General features: G+C 41.3%; 1 protein-coding gene across 4 annotated transcripts in view; it reads right to left on the bottom strand.

The window, feature by feature from the left end:
• Positions 1 to 19990, bottom strand: part of Slc4a4 (solute carrier family 4 member 4) — a 335690-nt gene that overhangs the window by 180208 nt on the left and 135492 nt on the right. For 2 of the 4 annotated variants that reach the window (XM_031342972.1, XM_031342970.1), the window contains exons 5-6: positions 9973 to 10133; positions 2645 to 2824 (exon numbers count right to left, since the gene is read on the bottom strand). In XM_031342972.1, coding sequence (XP_031198832.1) covers positions 2645 to 2824; positions 9973 to 10133 — 341 coding nt within the window. The remainder of the gene's footprint in view (positions 1 to 2644; positions 2825 to 9972; positions 10134 to 19990) is intronic. The other 2 variants (XM_031342973.1, XM_031342971.1) reach the window with 1 other exon arrangement.

Here is a 19990-nt window from a genome sequence, read left to right as displayed (position 1 = left end):
AGGAACAAAGTATCCACACTTTGGTCTTCCTTCTTCTTGAGTTTCTTGTGGTTTGTGGATTGTACTTCAAGTATTCTGATTTTCTGGGTTAATATCCACTTATCAGTGAGTCCATACCATGTGTGCTCTTTTGTGATTGGGTTACCTCACTCAGGATGATATCCTCCAGATCCATCCATTTCCCTAAGAATTTCATAAATTCATTGTTTTTAATAGCTGAGTAGTACTCCATTGTATAAATGTACCACATTTTCTGTATCCATTCCTCTGTTGAGGGACATTTGGGTTGCTTCCAGTTTATGGCTGTTATAAATAAGGCTGCTATGAACATGGTGGAGTACGTGTCCTTATTACACGTTGGAGCATCTTCTGGGTATATGCCCAGGAATGGTATAGCTGGGTCCTCTGGTAGTATTTTGTGGAATTTCCGGAGGAACAGCCAAACTGATTTCTACCAGCTTGCAATTCCACCAGCAATGGAGGAGTGTCCCTCTTTCTCCACAACCTCTCCAGCATCTGCTGTCACCTGAGTTTTTTTATCCTAGCCATTCTGACTGGTGTGAGGTGGAATCTCAGGGTTGTTTGGATTTGCATTTCCCTGATGACTAAGGATGCTGAACATTTTTTTAGGTGCTTCTCAGCCATTCGGTATTCGTAGTTGAGAATTCTTTGTTTAGCTCTGTACCCCATTTTTAATAGGGTTATTTGGTTCTCAGGAGTCTAACTTCTTGAGTTCTCCTGGGAATCCTTCCCATATTCAACCATCAAATCCAGACACTATTGCGGATGCCAGCAAGTGCTGGCTAACAGGAGCCTGATATAGCTCTCTCCTGAGAGACGCTGCCATTCCCCAACTAATTCAGAAGTAGAGGCTCACAGCCATCTATTGGACTGAGCATAGGGTCCCCAATGAAGAAGCTAGAGAAAGGATCCAAGGAGCTGAAGGCCTTGCAACCCCTCAGGATGAACAACAATATGAACTAACTAGTACCCTCAGAGCTCCCAGAGACTAAAGCACCAACCAAAAAGTACACATGGTGGGACTAAAGGCTCCAGCAGCATATGTAGCAGAGGATGACTTAGTCGGTCATCAATGGGAGGAGAGGCCCTTGGCCCTGTGAAGGTTCTATGCCCCAGTGTAGGGGAATGCCAGGGCCAGGAAATGGGAGAGGGTGGGTTGGTGAGCAAGGGAAGGGGGGAGGGGACAGGGTTTTTTTGTTTTTGTTTTTGTTTTTTATTTTATTTTATTTTTTTATTTTTTTCAGAGATGAAACTGGGAAAGGAGATATCATATAACATGTAAATAAAGAGAATATCTAATAAAAAACTATGAAATTTTGTTTATAGTAACATGTCTTCAAACCATTCGTTTTAATATCAAATGAGAAAAAAAATCACATATCTGGATATGGAATGGCTAGAGCCAAATTCAGTTTATAAAAGTCACTTTAACTTATCATCTACCTGAGACCACATTCTGTACTACGGAGGGACATGTGACTGCAACAGGTTACAGACTCTCTCCCTCTCATCCCTCTCTTGGTACTTAGAAGATGGGGTGGACTCTATAGCCAGTTCTACCAACCCAGTGCCTACTCAACTCTGCCCACCGCATCATCATCTCCCACACTTCATGGTAATGTGCATCCCCCTTCTCAGCCTGCACCCAAACATGAAACTTGTTCCCAACAAAGAGACACATAAGATAGACACTTTGCAAGAAATTGTGGGAAATGCAATAAAATAAACTTCACAAGAACATAGTGCCTTTCCCATTGTTATGTAATGAGTTAATATCCCATCTTTAGTAATTACCATCCCATCTGAATATGGCTGTTATTTATCACAATATGAACTATCTTTTCAAGTGGTAAAATAAAATTGAGTCTTAAACTGGTAAGGTGACCACCAATAGCCTACACAACTGACTCCCATCCAAAATGGGATGCTGTGGTACAAAATGTTGTGATCTTCGAAGCATTTATCTTATCTAATTAGATTCTCCCAATTATTACAAGTCATCTTAACGATATATTCCACTGGCGAGATGGCTCCGCAGTTAAGAGCACTGACTGCTCTTCAGAGGTCCTGAGTTCAATTCCCAGCAAAACAGTCTTTTGTAAAAAGGGGGAGGGGCTAGAGAGATGGCTCTGGTTAAGAGCACTGACTGCTCTTCCAGAAGTCCTGAGTTCAATTCCCAGCAACCACATGGTGGCTCATAACCATCTACAATGGAATCTGATGGTCTCTTCTGGTGTGTCTGAAGACAGCTACAGTGTATTCATAATAAATAAAATAAATCTTTTTTTAAAAAAAAAGACATATTCCCTGAGATCTCAGTCTCTGCAAGCTTGCTGACTCGTGTGTGATACTCAGTTGTTTCACCTTAGAGTTATGAACAAACCATTTCAGCCCATCAGCATAGGCCCTCACGGAGAATCAAGGCACTGTGGCTTCGTAATCCGTAGCAACAGGGAAACCCTGCCAGCAAGACTGCACATCTGCCCAAACGTATTAAAAGGATTATGAAATGACCATGGCATATGAACTTGAGAAAAGAAACATAAGGGGGAGGGGGTATGAAGAGATGGAGTGAGGTGACTCAGAAAGAGAGAGCGAGCAGCAGCCATTGGCTCTGCATTACCATTATCAGGGTTGCTAAACATCCTACTTGCACTGGAGACCGTCTTCCCAATGTCAGCCAGGGACCGAAGGTTGGATTTCTTGGTTTGATGTCGGTGTTTTCGGAGCAGAGTATAGGTGACCTTATCCTTGAGGTCAGGCTTCAGTAGACCTGTCTCGATCTGGTGGTCTGCAATCATCTCTGATGCAAAAATAAAAAAAAGTGAAGCAGTTGTCAAACACCAAACTGTGCAGCTTACTGTCACTCCAGCCTTGTAAACATCACCACCAAATTAACACTAAGGCCTTACTTCCCAAACCTAGCGTCCCACTTTATATGAAGGGATAGGGTGCTGGCATTAATGAGAGTATTATAACTATTCTAACATTAGTTGGATCTTTACAAAGGTAGGATTGTCTTAATCTGTCTCTTTTTCTAATATCCCAGCTATGGTGAATCCCCTAAATCAGTTTCTCTGAGTAACGGGATTAGTCAGTAATTTGCATTTTTCAATTTTAAAAAGTAACGTTCAAATTTTTATGCCCTGCATTATATTAATCAGAAATGTCAAATGTAAGATAAAAAGAGAAGTTGAACATTGTAAAGCCATGAAAAGTAATCATTAAAGCCTATCTCCCCAATTCTTCTAAGTTATATTTTCTTTGAAACACCTTTTCCAATATCAGATCACGTGAACAGCTAATGAAAAAAAGATTAAGCTATAAAATTATACATACCCTAATCTTTTCAAAGATGTCAGATCAAATCTTCCAGGTCAACTCCAACTAAAACCTGGCCAGTCTAGTCTACTGATCATTTCAAACACTAACTGACTATTTTTGAGAAAGTTTAAATATCCTAGTTATAAAAAATGTTCCTATTTACTCTTCTTTACTGTTTTAACTTAAAAAGAAAGTGGCTTTGGAGGCTAGGGAGATGTGGCAGGTGGTAAAGGATAAAGTGTTTTTGCTGTGCATGCAGGAATATGTGACTGCAGAGTCACAGCATCCACATAAAAAGCTGGGTGCACTGTTATCCACCTGTGTCCTCTTGCAGGAGGAAGACAGGCAAAGTCCTGGAGCTCAAAGACAATCCAGGTTCAGTCAGATATCTCAAAAGTAAGGTAGCTAGAAAGTAAAAAAGATACCTAACAGCAATTCTACCCTACATGCACAGGTGAGCACACACACACAGGGCACACAGACACATGCATGCATATGCACACATGCACATACATACACACACACACACACACAGAGAGAGAGAGAGAGAGAGAGAGAGAGAGAGAAATGCAACAATGATTGTTTCCCTGTGATCTGTAAAGTTTTCTGTTAGACAACAAATCCTATTCCAATAGAAAATAGCTTCTTTCTCACAGGTACACACGTAAAGGAACCCTGGGCACCCTATTCCAACATTTGGCTCCACTCAGAGTGAGACAGACAGTGAAGCCATCCCAGACTCTGTGGGTGATATGAAGGGCAGAGCACTCCTGTATAGCTTCCCCTTGGGAAAGCACTTGGGTAGGGAAGTACAAAAGCCTGTTCTTATATGAAAGTCTAACACGAAAATCAATGGGTAGTGGGACCACAGTCAATCAGTCCTATGGAATCCTGCCCTGAAGGAAAGGTACAGGGTCCCCAGGGCCTTGCTGACACAGGGTCCCCAGGGCCTTGCTGACACTCATGGAACCATCATTTGTCCAGCTTTACAATGAGCGCTCAGTCTAACCACCTACATCTAGAAGCCAGCAGTCTATACAGTGGACAGGGAGCCATTTGTAAAGCAGTCAGAGACTAAATCAAGGATTTTCCATCATTTGCCCAGCACAAATGCTATAAATGTACAGAATGGGAACCATTTGGTAAAGGAACCTGAAGGGACAGGAAGTTTCTCTTGTGAGTGTTTTGATTTGAAAGTGGCCTTCAGCTTGGGTATTTTTAACCACACGAACCGCACTCAGTAAAAATGCTCAGAATGACCCCTAGAAGTACAATTAGCCCTCTGTCCCACAGTCAAGTAATTAGGTGCCTTCAGAAGGCAGCCCTATACTTTCCCTTCAAGTCCCCTTCCATATGGAAAGTCCTTTCAGAGAAGGACCACAGAAATAAACAGTGGGAGCATGTCTGCAGCAAGCGTTATCAGATTCTCACTCTGATGCCAGGATCCTGGATTAAAGAGTTTCTTATCTAGCCTTTCTGGCAAGGTTTCCCAATGCATATGCATGCACAGCCGGCCCTCTTGTTACTAATGCCTGGAAATCACTAGTTAGACGGGTTAAAACATCTGTGTGGCTTATGGCCTTCATTAAGTTTCCATTAAAAAAAAATGGCCAGCATAATAGGCTCTCTTTAAGCATCAACTGCAAAACCTTTCAAAGGAAAGTGGGGGCAGTTACTTTTACAACTACACTGAAATTAAGTGCTCAGGGTTCAGATCCCACAGACACTACCAACTGGGAGAAACTATGCCAAGTCTAGATGAGACCAGAACTGAGAACTTAGTGGGACCGCCAGTTCAGCTCTCATTCCACAAGTGAGGAAAAGGGGGTGAAGAAGCAACTGGCCCCCCAAAGATTAACTAGAAAGGCAGAACCCCAAATAGAAGCATGCTTTCTGATGCACAACTAGATCTTTCCCTCACTCAACACAGCACTTTCCATATTTAAAAAGCAAGCCCACCAGGCTTGTGTATGCCCTGCTAGCATTCAGGAACCTGAAGCAGAAGGGTTTGTGACTTCCTGGCCATATGAGCTATGGAGCCTGTGAGGTCAAACCCTGTGCTCCATAGCTAGACTCTGACTTAAAAAAGCCTAAGGCAAATTGTTTTAAAAAGAAGTGACATCTGCAGAGCCTTTGCAGATGAACAGAAAGGTGGTTAGACTGTGGGAAGCAGCTAAGGGAACTAGCGAGTCTTTGGGATAAAGACACACAGGGCCAAATACATAGTTCTCAACTTCAAAATTAATGAAGATAACATAAATAAATGTATGTGGCCATAGCCAAGTAAGACATTTTACTGTCTGTCAAAATTATCTCAGGATTAGAGACCTATGCCATAGCCATCACCTGTGGATGACACTGCGGATCAAGACATTAAGCAAAAAAAAATACCAAAAATCTTTCAATATGTTCAAAACTTTTGAATTTTCTACAACTGGAACTCTATATTAATCAAATAATTTTGCTAAACTATACAAAAAATGTCCACTTCTCTTGATAATAAAACCTTCAAGGTCACCTAATGCCTAAAAAAATTAATGTTTTACAACTATCATGTTTTATTTATGGAATGATGGGAAAATTGATATTTATGTTTTTATCTTTAAGAAAATACCAATTAAAATAATGATCCATGAGGCTGGAGAGATGGCTCAACAGTATAGAGTGTTCGCTCCACAAGAATGGGGGCCTGAGTTCAAGTCCTAGGTGATATAAAACACTTGGCATGGCTGTGCATGCCTATGGCCCCAGATTAAGGACACATGGCTGCGCATGCCTATAGCCCCAGATTACAAGATGGACACAGGCAGACATTGAGAAGTCACTAGTCATGCGGCTTGTCACAGAGAGCTTCAAGGAGCTTCAGGGAGGGGGCTTGTCTCAAGGAAATAAGACAAACAGTGACAAAGAAGATACCTTACACTCACATACTCACATGTGCGCACACACACACACACACACACACACACACACACGCACACACATATGTTGTACCAAAATTCCATTTCGAGAAAAAGTTACATGCACATAAACAGAGCATAAGAAAATGTTGAGATGATAAATAGACAAAATTAGATTAGGAAACATTTGTTTTGTGGTAAAATTAAGGAAGGATTTATTTTTACAGTAAAGTATTGGTGGATTATATTTAAATGGATATATATCAATTTTAAGATTAGAAAGAACAAAAAATATAAACTTGAAAATATAAAGTTTTTTAAGAAAAAAAAAAACAAGAAACAACAGAACTCATACATCTGTCAACACAGAGCTCAGGGTATGTATGTGTGTGTATGTATACATGAATATATATATATGAATGAGATCCAAAAATAGAGCTATATTTTTCTCATCCATTTCACATTGTGCTAAATACCTGAAATGGATTACAGCTTTTTCTTTTAAACAAAAGAGGGGAAGAAAATTCCATGAACTTGACTTCATATGTTAGTGACACCCTTTAAATGTAGGGTTACAATGGAGTGCTAATAATAAACCTATTAAAATAATCCCTGGAAATTATGTCTTATCCTCTGTAATGCTTCAAAGACAATTTTTCTATTAAAATACAGAAGGGATTCTTTTAAAATAATTAAAAGCACAGAGGGATCCTGAAAAGAATCCCAGGTAAGCTGACGTCACTGTAAGAATGACGCCCCACCTCTAGCCTGGCTTGGGCCCTGTCCAGCTGCTTGCCATGGCCTAGGATGTGCAGGTGCTCTGCCTCTCAGGAGAATGAGGAGGCGCAATAGCAAATGGACCACAAAGACGGCTGGGAATCACCCTCATATTTGTTGGATATAATCACACTCTCTATTATCCTCCCACCCCATTTTCTGAAGTAAAATTGGCGTATTGGGAGAAAATCCATCATGATATTTAGGAGCAAGTAACGGCCAGTTGAGAATTAGTGACCAGTATATGCACCCCCACTCCATCCTCTACAAGAAAAAGATTATAATAGCAATGAGCTAATGCCTACAGCTCCTCACATCACCAGGCTGCCTTCCGTTGTTTAAAACAAAGCAAAGGTTTTCTGTGGTTCATAGTTTACTCTCCATTGGTTTGAATTCTTCTGGGGGATTTTTTTTCCATTATCAGGTTATACTTGTTTACTCTCCTCTGCAAAGCTGGGCTTTTTATTTCTTCTCTTTCCTTGGCTCATGATGTATGGTTTGCTCTGAACTGTTTTTCTGAATTATCAGCTCCAGAATGACAGCCCTGGCACTCTGCCTCCTTGCCCCAGGGGCTGTGGAGCAAACATATTAGTGAGTGATGATACCTCAAAGTGACCTAGTGATGTCTAATTTTAACATGGGATGAAAATGTTCAAAGTAAATTCATGGAGGTTAGAAACGAGTCCGCAGCCGATAATAAAAAAAGTTATGGGAAATTAAGCAAGAACATCAAACACTCGCTTACTCTTTCTTACATGTAGCAGATGTCAGAGCTTCCCTTTTTGGTCACTGGCTAAAGAGGGTTGGATTTAATGTGGGTCTCTGTCTTCTGCTGTGTATGCACAATGAGGGACTTGCTGGGGATCAGGAATACTTTAAGGTAGTTCAGTAGGGGACTAAAGAGCACAAAGACAGCTTTGCAAAGAAGTTTAAGTCTAAAACTTTCATCACCCTGTTGATCAGCTCCAAGACCAGAAAACATCAGTCAATCAATCAATCAATAAAAGGAATAAATGGATGTCCCACTACTTCCATCTCTTCAGTCAATAGTCTTTGGATGTTTTCCTTCTGCTCATGAAATCACAACCATCTCTATGCCAACCTCAAATCAGACTTCATGTAGTTATCTTGTAGGTGGCATGTAGGAAAATTTAGATAGCTAGTTACACTAGGGTGAAAGTATGAACCCGGCAGTCTGATAACCTTTCTCAATTCTCCCAACAACTCTGAAAGGTTCTCTGTGACGGTCAGTTTCAATGCTCAACTGACACAATCTAGAATCACTTGAAATGGGCATCTACAGCAGGAACTATACAGGTTAAATTGGCCTGTGGATAGGTATGTCTGGAGTAGATGGTCTCTATTACATCATTGATGTGGGAAGACCCAGTCTAAAAACATCCAGTGCCATTCTGAGGATTGGATCCTGGATTAGAGAAAAAGAAGGCAAGCTGAGCTCAAGTATCCACGCATCCCCTGATCTCTGCTCCTGAGGATGGATGTATCATGACCCGTTCTCTCGGACTCCTGCCTCTCTGACTTTCTAGTCATGATGGACTATAACCTGGAATCATAACCTAAAATACACTTTTTTCCCCTGAGCTGCTTTAATCATGGTATTTTATCATAGAATCGGGAAAGGAAAATCAGACATGTCCCCTTAATAGTACTTGCACAGAAGAGGAAACCAAGTTTCCCAGACTGTGGTGACATGTTCTGACCATGATCACCAATCCGGACAGAGGAAGCCTTTCGTTAAAGCTGCCCACTGTGATCCCAGTATTTCTTCACCAGTACCACTCAGTGTCACACGAAAAGAACTCCTTCCAGTGAGATCTTTTTATTATTTTTATTTTCATAGAGAGCACAACATACATTCAGTGGAAGGAATAAATGGTGAGATTTCATGCAGAGAAATTCCACAAGCTCTGGTGAGATGTAAGATCATCTGCACTGATGTAACCTGACTCACACAGTTGCTAACCCATGGGGTCCTGCTGCTGGCATCCTGCCCCACAGCGTTCTCTACATACAACTAAATAACTTGACACCACCTTCCCTCACAGCAGCCCTGGAAGTGGAGGATTTCCACTGTAAGATGTAAACTCTATTTTGAACAAAATGTAACTGAGGTGCAGAAAAGCCCAGTGAAACAGCTAAGGTCAAAGAGTTCTAAAAGCCTTTGTCCAGAGAGCCAGGTAATATAGGAGAGTGAGAAGGATCCTTAGCCAGAATATTCATCTGGGGTGAGGTAATGGCTCAGTATGCAAATAACTGCCACGCAAGCCTAAGGACCTGTGTCCAATACCCAGAATTCATGTTAATAAAAGAAAACAGGGCATGGTGGCATGCACCTATAAAAGAGGCCCTGGAGAGGCAGAAACAGGAGGACTGCTGTGCTTCACTGACCACCCTACTGAGTCTACTCAGTGAGCTCCTGTCAAGGAGAGATACTCTCAAAAAACAAGGGATGGGCTCCTGAGAAATAAAACCACAGTTTACTCTGGCATCCACATGCGCATGCGTGGACAGAAGCACACACATCCACCCATTCACATGCACACAAATGATCCTACATGTACATAAGTTATATATGAAAAATGTTAATCGCACACTAATAAGTAGAGGAACTAATATATGCATGCATGTTAAATACAATCTTCAATGTAAAAAGAATTAAAAAAAAAAACCCACAAAATTGTAAAGACTGATAAACACATTCGGAAAAAAAAATCTAAATGTTCCAAAATAATAACGATGACCATAACCAGAGATGGGTATTATTTCTTAATGCTAGTTATTTGTCAAGTTTTTCACAAATCACTCATTTCATGACACAAGCCTTTAAAAACCAGTGTTCTAGAGACTATTCAACCCTGCTTACCCTAGCAGGCTTCTGCATTGAAGGCCATTCCTGAACAGTGGCAGCAACCTGAAGTGGCATACTCACCCACCAGCTGTGGGAGCGAAGATGCCTCCCGGTCAAGCATGATGGATCCTTTCTCCATACATGTCCTCAGCTCAAACAGGCTGTGCAGGGACAAGGTGGCCACATGGGGTTTGCTCCACCGCTCCCCACCCTGCTCCACCTTCTCTTCAAACTTAATCCACCTAGGGAAGATGAGATGGGGGGAGACACAATGAGAAGAACAGCAACCTTCCTTCCCTGAAGGTAGCTCTGACCCCTGCCCACAGCCCTGACCAGCTTTTTCAGGATGTCTCCTCTCAATAGCAATGCAGCCTCAATAACTTACTGAATCATCAACTCTGTCACTGCCAGGAATACATCGAATCACCTGATCACGTTCTCTTAAAAAAAAAAAAAATGGACCAAACGAAGTCAAAGTAAACCTCCACAAACCCCTCCCCATACAACCATGAAATCACTAAAAAAGATTGCTTAAGTGATTTTTAGATGAGAAGAGGGGAGGAGATAATCACAGGAAGGCAGAAGAAGGAGTCGTCTGGGTGGGAGAGGGGATGAGGGGGGAAAAGGGACAGGAGAGAAGCCAGAGGGCCAAGAGAATGAATGGAAATAAGCAGCCTCTGGGGGTGGGAAGTGGGGGAACCCTCTAGAAAGTACCAGAGACCTGGGAAGTGAAAGACTCTCAGGACTCAGGACCTTAGCCAAACTGTCCAACACTGGGGAGAGGGAACTTGACCACCTCCTGTAAATAGAAAGGGCCCCAAGTGGAAGGACAGAGATACTAACCCACAGTCAAATTTTCTGAACCAGAATTGGTCCTGTCTACAAGAACTGCAGAAACAAAAATTGAAAAAGCCTGAAGGAAAGGTGGTCCAATGGCCAGCCCAACTTAGGATCCATTTCATGCGGGGCACCAAGGCTTAACTCTATTACTGATGCTATGATGTGCTTACAGATGGGAGCCTGGCACGGCTGTTCTCAGAGGCTCTACTAGCAGCTCACTGAAGTCAGACACCCCTATGGTTGAATTTAAGTGAAGTATTGAAGAAGCTAAGGGAACATGGTGACCCCATAGGAAGCCCAGCAGTCTAAACTAACCCAGACCCCAGGGAGACCCCAGAGACTGAGCCACCAACCAGGAGCGTGCATACTGGGTCAGTCCAAGGCCACTGACACATATACAGCAGGGGTCTGCCTAGTCTGGTATCAGTGGGAGAAGATGTGCTTAATCCTCAGGAGACTTGAGGCCCCAGGAAAGGGGAAGGTCTGGTGGTGGAAAACATCCTCTCAGAGGCAAGGAGAAGGAGGACTGGTATGAGGAACTGTGAGAGGAGGGACTGAGAGGGGGACAGGCAATGACTAGAATGTAAATAAGTAAAATAATTTTTTAAAAAAAGGAAAAAATTCTCCAAGTAGGTAGTTTCTATAATTATAAAACTAGCCACCTCTGCCAACATTCTGTTGTGATCTTATAGAGTAGGTTTGTTTAAGATTAAGTAGCAACAAGGAAGCAACATTTATCTCCAATGGAAAATGCCCAGTTGTTGATACTTAATGAGATCCATGTTTACCATGTCTTCATCTGATATCTCTATCTCAGCTGGCATATGTGCCTCTCACTGAGATGCTAATAGCAACTGTACCCTCCAGCCAGGCTCCACATATGTTTAAAATGAGCAAGCTCAGTGGACCACAGATTCACTCTAATGACAATGATCTAGTGACCTCTGCGTTGGAACAGACAACCCTCACTCAGAGCTTCTGCTTTCTAAGACATGTAGACATTTTTGAAAATGGAGAAAGCGGAGAAAGCAAAGAAATTTTTTTAAGTTGGAGGGGGAAATAAACACACTTGGAAGCTTCATAATTCATGTGTCATACCACACAGATGAAGGAAATAGGACGCACTACTACCGTGATCATCGTCTGCCTTGCCCATCAAACCTCCAAATGATGCTGGAATGGTCATGACGGGGTTAAATTTTTGTTTCATTCACCCAAGGGTTTAATGATTGAAAACCATTTTCCTAGAACAAGCTAAACACTCACCTAACTCTCTGCAGATGAGAACAAAGGGCAGGCATCAAAGGAAGCTCTGCATACTGTATTATTTATAGAACTCTTATCAACCCCCAGGGAGGGGAAGAAGCTCCCTGAGAAGACCACAAGTGAAAACAGATCAAGAGATCAGCCACAGTGTCAAAGAAAAGCTTAGGAATTTTATCTCACCCAATGCTCATTGACTCAGAAGCATTTTCCCATATGCTTCCATGCCCCTCCCAGGAAGCCCTTCACACCAGGCAGCTCCTCCCTGTCAATGGTAACATCTATATCCAACCTCTCAAGTACTAGAGACCCTGCTACCCTGTATGCTCTACCCAGCAAAACCATCAAGTGGCCTTTTTCCCTCTAGAATTTAAAAGCCACAGCTCTAACCATGTGTACCTGTGAGCAAAGCTAAACAGAATAATGTGTACAGAAAAAGGTCATAAAGTTGAAGGGGCTGGGGGGGAGAGACTGGAAGGCCTGGAATTGGAGAAAGAGGAGGAAAACAGTGTAGATACAGTACTCAGGTATGCAATTCTCAAAATAATAACTTAAGTAACTAAGAAGTTTAAAGGTCAACAACATCATTAAAGACACCCTAAATCTTCAAAACTGGTCTCGGTTTATTTCCATAGAAGTAATTGAAGCATGTTTCTAAACAAAATGAGAAACTTCTATTATGCCCCTCTTATGTGTGTATGTGTTGTTAAGAGTTGGAACTCTTCCTCTTTGGTTGGAATTACTTCCAGAGAAATAGAAGGAGCTAGAAGTCAATGACAATTTTACATCACACACTTACAGTTTTTCATGGCTATAAGCAAGACAGTAATAAACAATTAAGGAAAGTAGATTATTTCACAAACAATCATATGCGTACTATGATACTGTTAACTTTGGGCAGCACCTTTTCCTGCTTTCTCACAGAATCTTTAAACATGCTGCAGAAGTTGTTCCATGAACAGTTTTACTATTTCTGAATTAATGCATAGCCCAAGATCAGACTCCAGGAGATTGAGGAGTCCATAGTATATGGTATCAGATCAGGCCTACCTAGAAATAGACCATCTATGGAAAATAGAGTAGGCACCTGTTGTGGTTTTCTAAGAATATTCTCGCTAGCTAAGAATCTTGGATAACAGAACTTAAGCCCAAGATAAATGGCAAGGATCATCTAGAAACTGTAATGTGCAATGTTTCAGACAGCTTCATTCATTTCTCCTTAACTTTCTTCCCCCACCCCCAGGATGTGCCACAGACCTGGGATGGGGAAGGCTCCAAGGATTCTGTGGGGGAGACTTTAGCCGAGACTCCTAGAAGTGGAGATATGGAACCTGACAAGACCCCCCCTAGTGGAGAGATAAAGACAAAAACCCACCTACAAAACTTACACCCCAAAACAATGCAGGGACAAAGATGGAGCCGAGACGGAGCAAACGGTCAACCAATGACTGGCCCAACTTGAGACCTATCCCATGGGAAAACCCTTTATCTTCCCATTTATCAGTTGCTGTCCACCTGTATTGCCAACCTTATAGCATGAATGAGAACTAATCATTAGAGTCACACAAACAAACACACACACACACATGCACACATACACTATAAATAAATAATAAGTATGTTTACATTATATGTTGCAATCTTAGGGGCTTAGGTTTGGGGTAGTTGTTGAAATCTTAGGGGTTTAGGTTTGGGGTAGTTGTTGTTGGGTTGGATTTTTGAGATATTCTTACTCTGTAGTCTAGCCTCGCCCTGAACTCGTGGCAATCCTCCTGCCTCCATGTGCTGGGATTATAGGGAGAGACACCACTCCCAGCTTTGTATGTTGAAATTCTAGTACCCAGGGCGAGACCTTTTGCAACCAGGAAGTACCACAGAGAGCACATTGGCCCCACCACACCGAATATGCAAAGCCCTGAGTCCTGGACTTTACGCATTCCAGAACAAAGAGAAGCAAGTTTCTGCTGTGTGTAAGAGATTTTGTTTACAGTATGCTGTCAGAGCAGCCTGAATAGGCTAAGACAGTCCTCAATTAGCTAAATAATAAATTTGTAAGAAACTTTTCAAAAAGGAGCATAACTCACTGAATCTCTTCTGGCCTTCCCTTTAATCCACTCTACAGAGTATATTGCTGGTGACTAACTGACTTAAGGAAGGAATCAGGGTAAGTTCTTCAAGAACAATGAGAAATCATAACTTCCAACTGGGCTGGACTTTCAGAAGAGTCCTGCTCACCCTGATGGATCCCACCTACCCTGTAGGTCAAGATTACCATAAGGAAAAGAAGTGGAGTTTCCCAGCTAGACCACTGTTTACAGTTCTGTCTATTCCTAAGGGATGTGTGCTATCTCATGCCTAACTTTAGCATCCATTGCTCTTCAACTTCCATTAATATTGAATGCTCTGATGATGGTATAAGGCATAGCTAACAGTACTTGAGGACTCTGGCATAATGCCTATCAAATGAATCTACCGCTCTACTTATTTCCAAGGATGGTTATACCAATTTGCTCATTTAAATTTCCTGTAGATAGTTTTCATCCCAGAGTCAGTGCATGCACTGTGCGCGCTCCTCACACATCAAGGACAAACTTGAAAAACAAAGCACCAACACTCCTCAATTCAAATCAACATCCATTAAAAAGAAGGCTAAGACAGAAAGACCAAAGTTCAGACTATCCGAGCACCAGACATTCTGCAAAGGTGCTTTCGACCCATGTAATTATGTTTTAAAAAAAAACCAGACACTTTCACTGTGGCATGCACTGAAAGCCACCACCGACCCTTCACAATAACTATGAATAGCTACATGGTTGCAATGGTTTCTGGCATTTTTTTTCTTCATTTCAGTACGTGACATGCTACAGGAAAATTAATCTTAGAAGCTGACTTTTTAAATGCTTATGATTACAAAATAGTTGTACCCTTGGAGGAGCAGTTTATTAGGTGAATTTTATTTATTCCAAGGTCTTAGAAGAATAATGATAAAGTACTCTGCAGTTGAATACACTTTGAGTGGCTGCCAACCAAAGAGCACTTTACTCACTTGTTGAAGAAACAGAAGGCCCACTGGGAATCACTAAATTTTGCAACTTTCCAATCATATGATTAAATATAATTAAGTAAAGACAAGACCTCTAACTTTAAAACCTGCCAGTTTCATAGCAGGAAATCCTCATGACCTCTGTACTAGAATACAATCCAACTGTGTAAAACTATTGATGTAATAATAATGAATTTCTTGCTAATTAAAAAATAGTTCATCATACATAAAAGAAGTCAATGCTAGTATATACCTATATAAATAAAAGCTATTTTAAGGAGAATTCATAAATCTCTAGATATTATGGTAAGTGTTGCATATAATTACCTAGATAATAACAACATCTAATTACAAGGGTGATTGGATTCCCTAAATAATATACTTACTTATAGGGAAAAAAAAGATAAATTTGGTCCAACAATGAATTTCCCAGAGTAATCTGCCAGAGAAAGCCAAAGGCCTGTAGACTCCGGAGATGGCAAACTCACAGTGTAAAGTGCAAGCTGTTGTTCTGTGGCCATGACCTTAAAAGAGGTTTTCCAGAGGTGATCTGGGTCGGCATGCCCAACCGAAGCACAAATAAACATTAGTTTGCGTCGTGTTCCTGAACATGACACACCGATGCCCTCTTCCTTTGTTGGCTAATGTTTCTGAGAACTCGTGACAGCTTTCTTTTTTAGCAGGTTTGGCAGCACAGGTTGGATTACGTGGTGTTGATGATCTTTTACATATATTCAAGCAATAGTGATGGTGTTCTCTCTGGACATTGAAAACCCACTAAGGGTAACCTGAAAGTAAGGAAACTACTTTGAAGGAGCTAATCCTAATTCACCTGAAGAAGTGAAGGAAGAAAGAAAACTCCGTCCCTTCCTTACAACTTTGAGCCATCATCTAAGCAAGACTAGGGGCCACTCCTTAATCTGTGTGCGTTGGGCACCTGAGAATTGATTCTAATAGGTTCCTGTTTCGGTTTGGTTTCAGTTTGGTTTTGTTTTATTTAGTTTTGGGACACAATCTCATACATTCCAGCCTGGCTTCAAACTCATTGTGTAGCTATGAACTTCTGATAGTCCTGACTCTCCCTCTCAGGGATGAGGATTATGGTCACAGGCCACCCAGCTAGGTTTACTTTAGTGGATATTTAGTGAAGAGTACAGGCTTCTTTACCCACTTCAATTGATCCCATTTAATTACTGCAGTCCTCCTCAATGTTAGTTTTTGCTAATGATTACAGATTCTGAAAGTACCCTTTAAAAAAACTAACACTGTCTCTTCATCAGTCATACACCCTCATCCAACATGAGAAGTCTACCCTTGCATAGCCACTGTTTACTCTTGGAAAAGCCACTGGAAATTTCAAAGTTCTACCTTACCTTATAGGAAAGGCAAAACAGACAAAATATGCAAGAGAAGAAACCAAAGTTGGCCACCTCTTTAAATCCCACTTAAGTACAGACTTCTCCTGCTGGTAATATTTCATTCCTGATATCTCAGAACCAAAGGGACCGTCTCATCTATTACTGAAAACATTTTCATCGTTTGAGTAGAACCATCTGAAATTTCTCAAAGTGGAACTCAAACCACAGTAATGCCAAAGCTTATTGTAGAATATTCTTAGTTAAATAAAAATCATCAGTCAACTGAGAAGTACAAGACCTTAAAGGGGGGAAAGAATGGCATTGGGTCTAGGTCCATACGAGAAACTACATCTAGTTTGACAAGTCTAGAGTTTTCTCTTTGAATAAGACTGTTTACCAGCACCAGTGCTTCATAGAGTGCATGTACCTCAGTGGTAAGGCCTTTGTTTAGCATGTGTGAGACCCTGGGTTCCTAGCACCCTGCCACACACAGCCTGAACAAAATGTCTATCAACTGGGATTTTCAGAGGAGAAAATATGAAGTCAAATATGTTTGCTAGGCAGAAAAAAAAAGATAATTCATGCCATAGCACCACATATGAAATAAATCTCTGCTACGCTCTTCATTTTATTCATCTGGGAGGTTTGAGACCTTTTAATAGGGGGTTGGTAATTTTATCATGGCTGGAAAATCCACATCACAGATGGAAGTCAAATGTCACTACAAAAAGATTTAGTGTGTGTCACAAGTACAGATCACTGAAAATATAAATATTCCCAGAAGTACAAGCACTGCCAAACCATTCCACAGAAAGCAGAAGGGACAGCACGCTGAGAACCAAGGTTTCATGTCTCTGCACATTCACGCCATCATCCCTGTTCCCTGAGTATGGCTGTGCAGCAGGTCATTCTAGGCATAAGGAACAGGCTGCTGAACAAGGTAAGTGTAAACCCTGCCCTCACAGAGATTTAGTTCTATTAGAAAGACAAGACAACAAGGTAGATACTAGGCTAGATAGTGAGAAGTGCAAAGGTCAAGAATATAATAGAGGACCTGGGATAAAAGGTATAGGTGATGTTTCAATTCAAAAGTCTGGGTGATATATGAGCAAGTCATGTAGGTAAGTAAGGGGTGTCTGGGGGACAAGGGAGTGGTAAGCACAGAGTCCTTCAAAGACTAATACAACTATACACTAGAGCTCTAGCAGGCTAGACTAGAGGAAGAGAAAGAAGGCTATTCAAGTAACTCAGGGTGAAGCGTCTATACACAAAATAAATGCACATATAAGGACCAATTCATTGGAGGTTCCCCAGTCATATAGGTAAGAGATGATGAAATCCTGAACCAGCCCTGAGGCAGCATTGAACAAGAAATATGGTGAGATGCTGAAATCTCCGAGTACTGCAGAGAGCCAGATCAATAGATCAGACAACATGTGGAAGTGAGGTAGAAGGCAAGGAAGACTCAGGTGTTCTGGCCAGAGGACCCGAGAAAATGAAATTACATAAGAGATGGAGAAATCTGTAGGAAGAGCAGGTCTGGCTATATTAATTACATGACTGCTAATAGCCCTCCAATTACTCCATGCCAGTTAAGGAAGGAAGGAAGGAAGTATAGAGATAGGAGTGCAGATGCCATCAGCAGACTTATGAAACCGTTTGAAATCTGAAGCCCTGTCCTCCACTGACCGTTAGCATTGATGTGCTGGGTTACCTCCAGTCTGTCCCACCCAGTAGAAAGAGTTGATAACTATTATTTTCAAAACACTTATTTCGATTCAAAATACAATTATATATAAGTATGAAAACATAATGAAAACTATTAATTTGTATGTTAACTAAAAAACTCAAAGGATAGTTATTCTCAAAGCAATTTTCTCTCCACTAGTAACATACTCAACACATATTTATGAGAATCTTTTATGACCCTGGTACTTCAAGGCTATGAGAATACCATAGCAAGCAGAAGAACAGGGTGGTACCCTGCCTCTGGCTTTGAATGAATTCATATAATGAGGAAAACATTATAATAATATCAGAAATGTAGTTAATAATAATTGTAATGATCCCTAAATAGAAGCTATTTCAAGTTTTCTCCCTGGACAGCTTCCCGACACCCTTCTATAGAAGAAGAGTCCCTCTGGGATTGCATCACCAAAATAGTACACAACTTCCTTAAAGTATGTTTTATACTTTAAAGATGGTAAAGAACATGAGGTTACCTTTCTCTTTAGAATCCTATATGGCCAAGTATTGTAACTCAACCTTGTAATGTCAGTACTGAAGAGACTGAGGCAGGAGAATCACCATGGGTTCAAGGCCAGCCTGAGCTACATAGTGACACTTGGCATCCTCCATGGACCAAAATGAATCAAAGCTAAAAATACCGTAAGCATTTCATTCCACACTGAGTGGCATGCACAATTAACTGTCACTTCTTCACTTGCTGAGACCAGGGGTCATGCAGATTAAAGGGTAGTAAACATTTGGCAAGAAACAAACACAAACAAAAAGGCCACCAATGTGTTCTATCAACGCTAGCTCTTAGAAAAAATTTCAACACAAAAAGAATCATCAAAGGAGCCATTAGAGGCATGACTGAGTACACCAACATATACAAAGGAAAAAGTTTCTAGAGCAAGAAAATATGCATGGTGCTGGAGGATAGGGAATCCTGTAAGACCCTCCCTTGGCAAACTAGGAGACTAAGGCTAGGGAAGAGTAAACACAGCATGTGCTGAGCTAGCTAAGGAACAGCAGAACCCGCACTAGACTAAGGCCTCCCAACCTGTGGGAGTGGGAACCTCATTCCATTAAGAGAGGAACAAAGGGAACCAGGTAGTAAGAAAGAACCCTTGCTCCAGGATCCTTGTGGAGCAGGTAGTAAGAAAGAACCCTTGCTCCAGGATCCTTGTGGAGCAGGTAGTAAGAAAGAGCCCTTGCTCCAGGATCCTTGTGGACCAGGTAGTAAGAAAGAGCGCTTGCTCCAGGATCCTTGTGGACCAGGTAGTAAGAAAGAGCGCTTGCTCCAGGATCCTTGTGGACCAGGTAGTAAGAAAGAGCCTTTGCTCCAGGATCCTTGGAGATTCAAGTTGCATCCTGCAGAGGGTTAACTACATGTTGCAGGAGATTTGGTCTAGAATATGTAGCTGAATCCCTGTGAGGGAAAATCTCTGATGTGACTCCTAAAATCTCAGAAACCTGCAAAGTGTTGAACAATTTACAAATCATGTCCACATAAATATTGGTGATATGATTATACATGTCATATAATGCTATATCTATATAGTATACATTTTACATGCATACATATGTATCATATGTACTAAGTGCTATTATTCATTCTATTAAGAAACAGGGTCATGTGGCTAGTAGGGAACAGAATATACAACGAAACTGAGGTGACTTCTAAGTTCAGATGAGCCTGCCACTTGCTTTCAGCTGGAGATTTAGATGAGAACAGAGTTTTTACTTGGAATTCCACCATCTTTGTCTTAGAGCCACAATTGTCTCCTCAGTACTCCTTCTTTCTGGGAATAGACAGTATCACTAAAGAACACACATGGAGAGATGTGCAGAAATTTCTCAGCCACAG

The sequence above is a fragment of the Mastomys coucha genome, unplaced genomic scaffold (assembly GCF_008632895.1).
Source record: "Mastomys coucha isolate ucsf_1 unplaced genomic scaffold, UCSF_Mcou_1 pScaffold22, whole genome shotgun sequence".
Classification (NCBI taxonomy): domain Eukaryota; kingdom Metazoa; phylum Chordata; class Mammalia; order Rodentia; family Muridae; genus Mastomys; species Mastomys coucha.
This window is presented reverse-complemented; position numbering and strand designations above follow the sequence as displayed.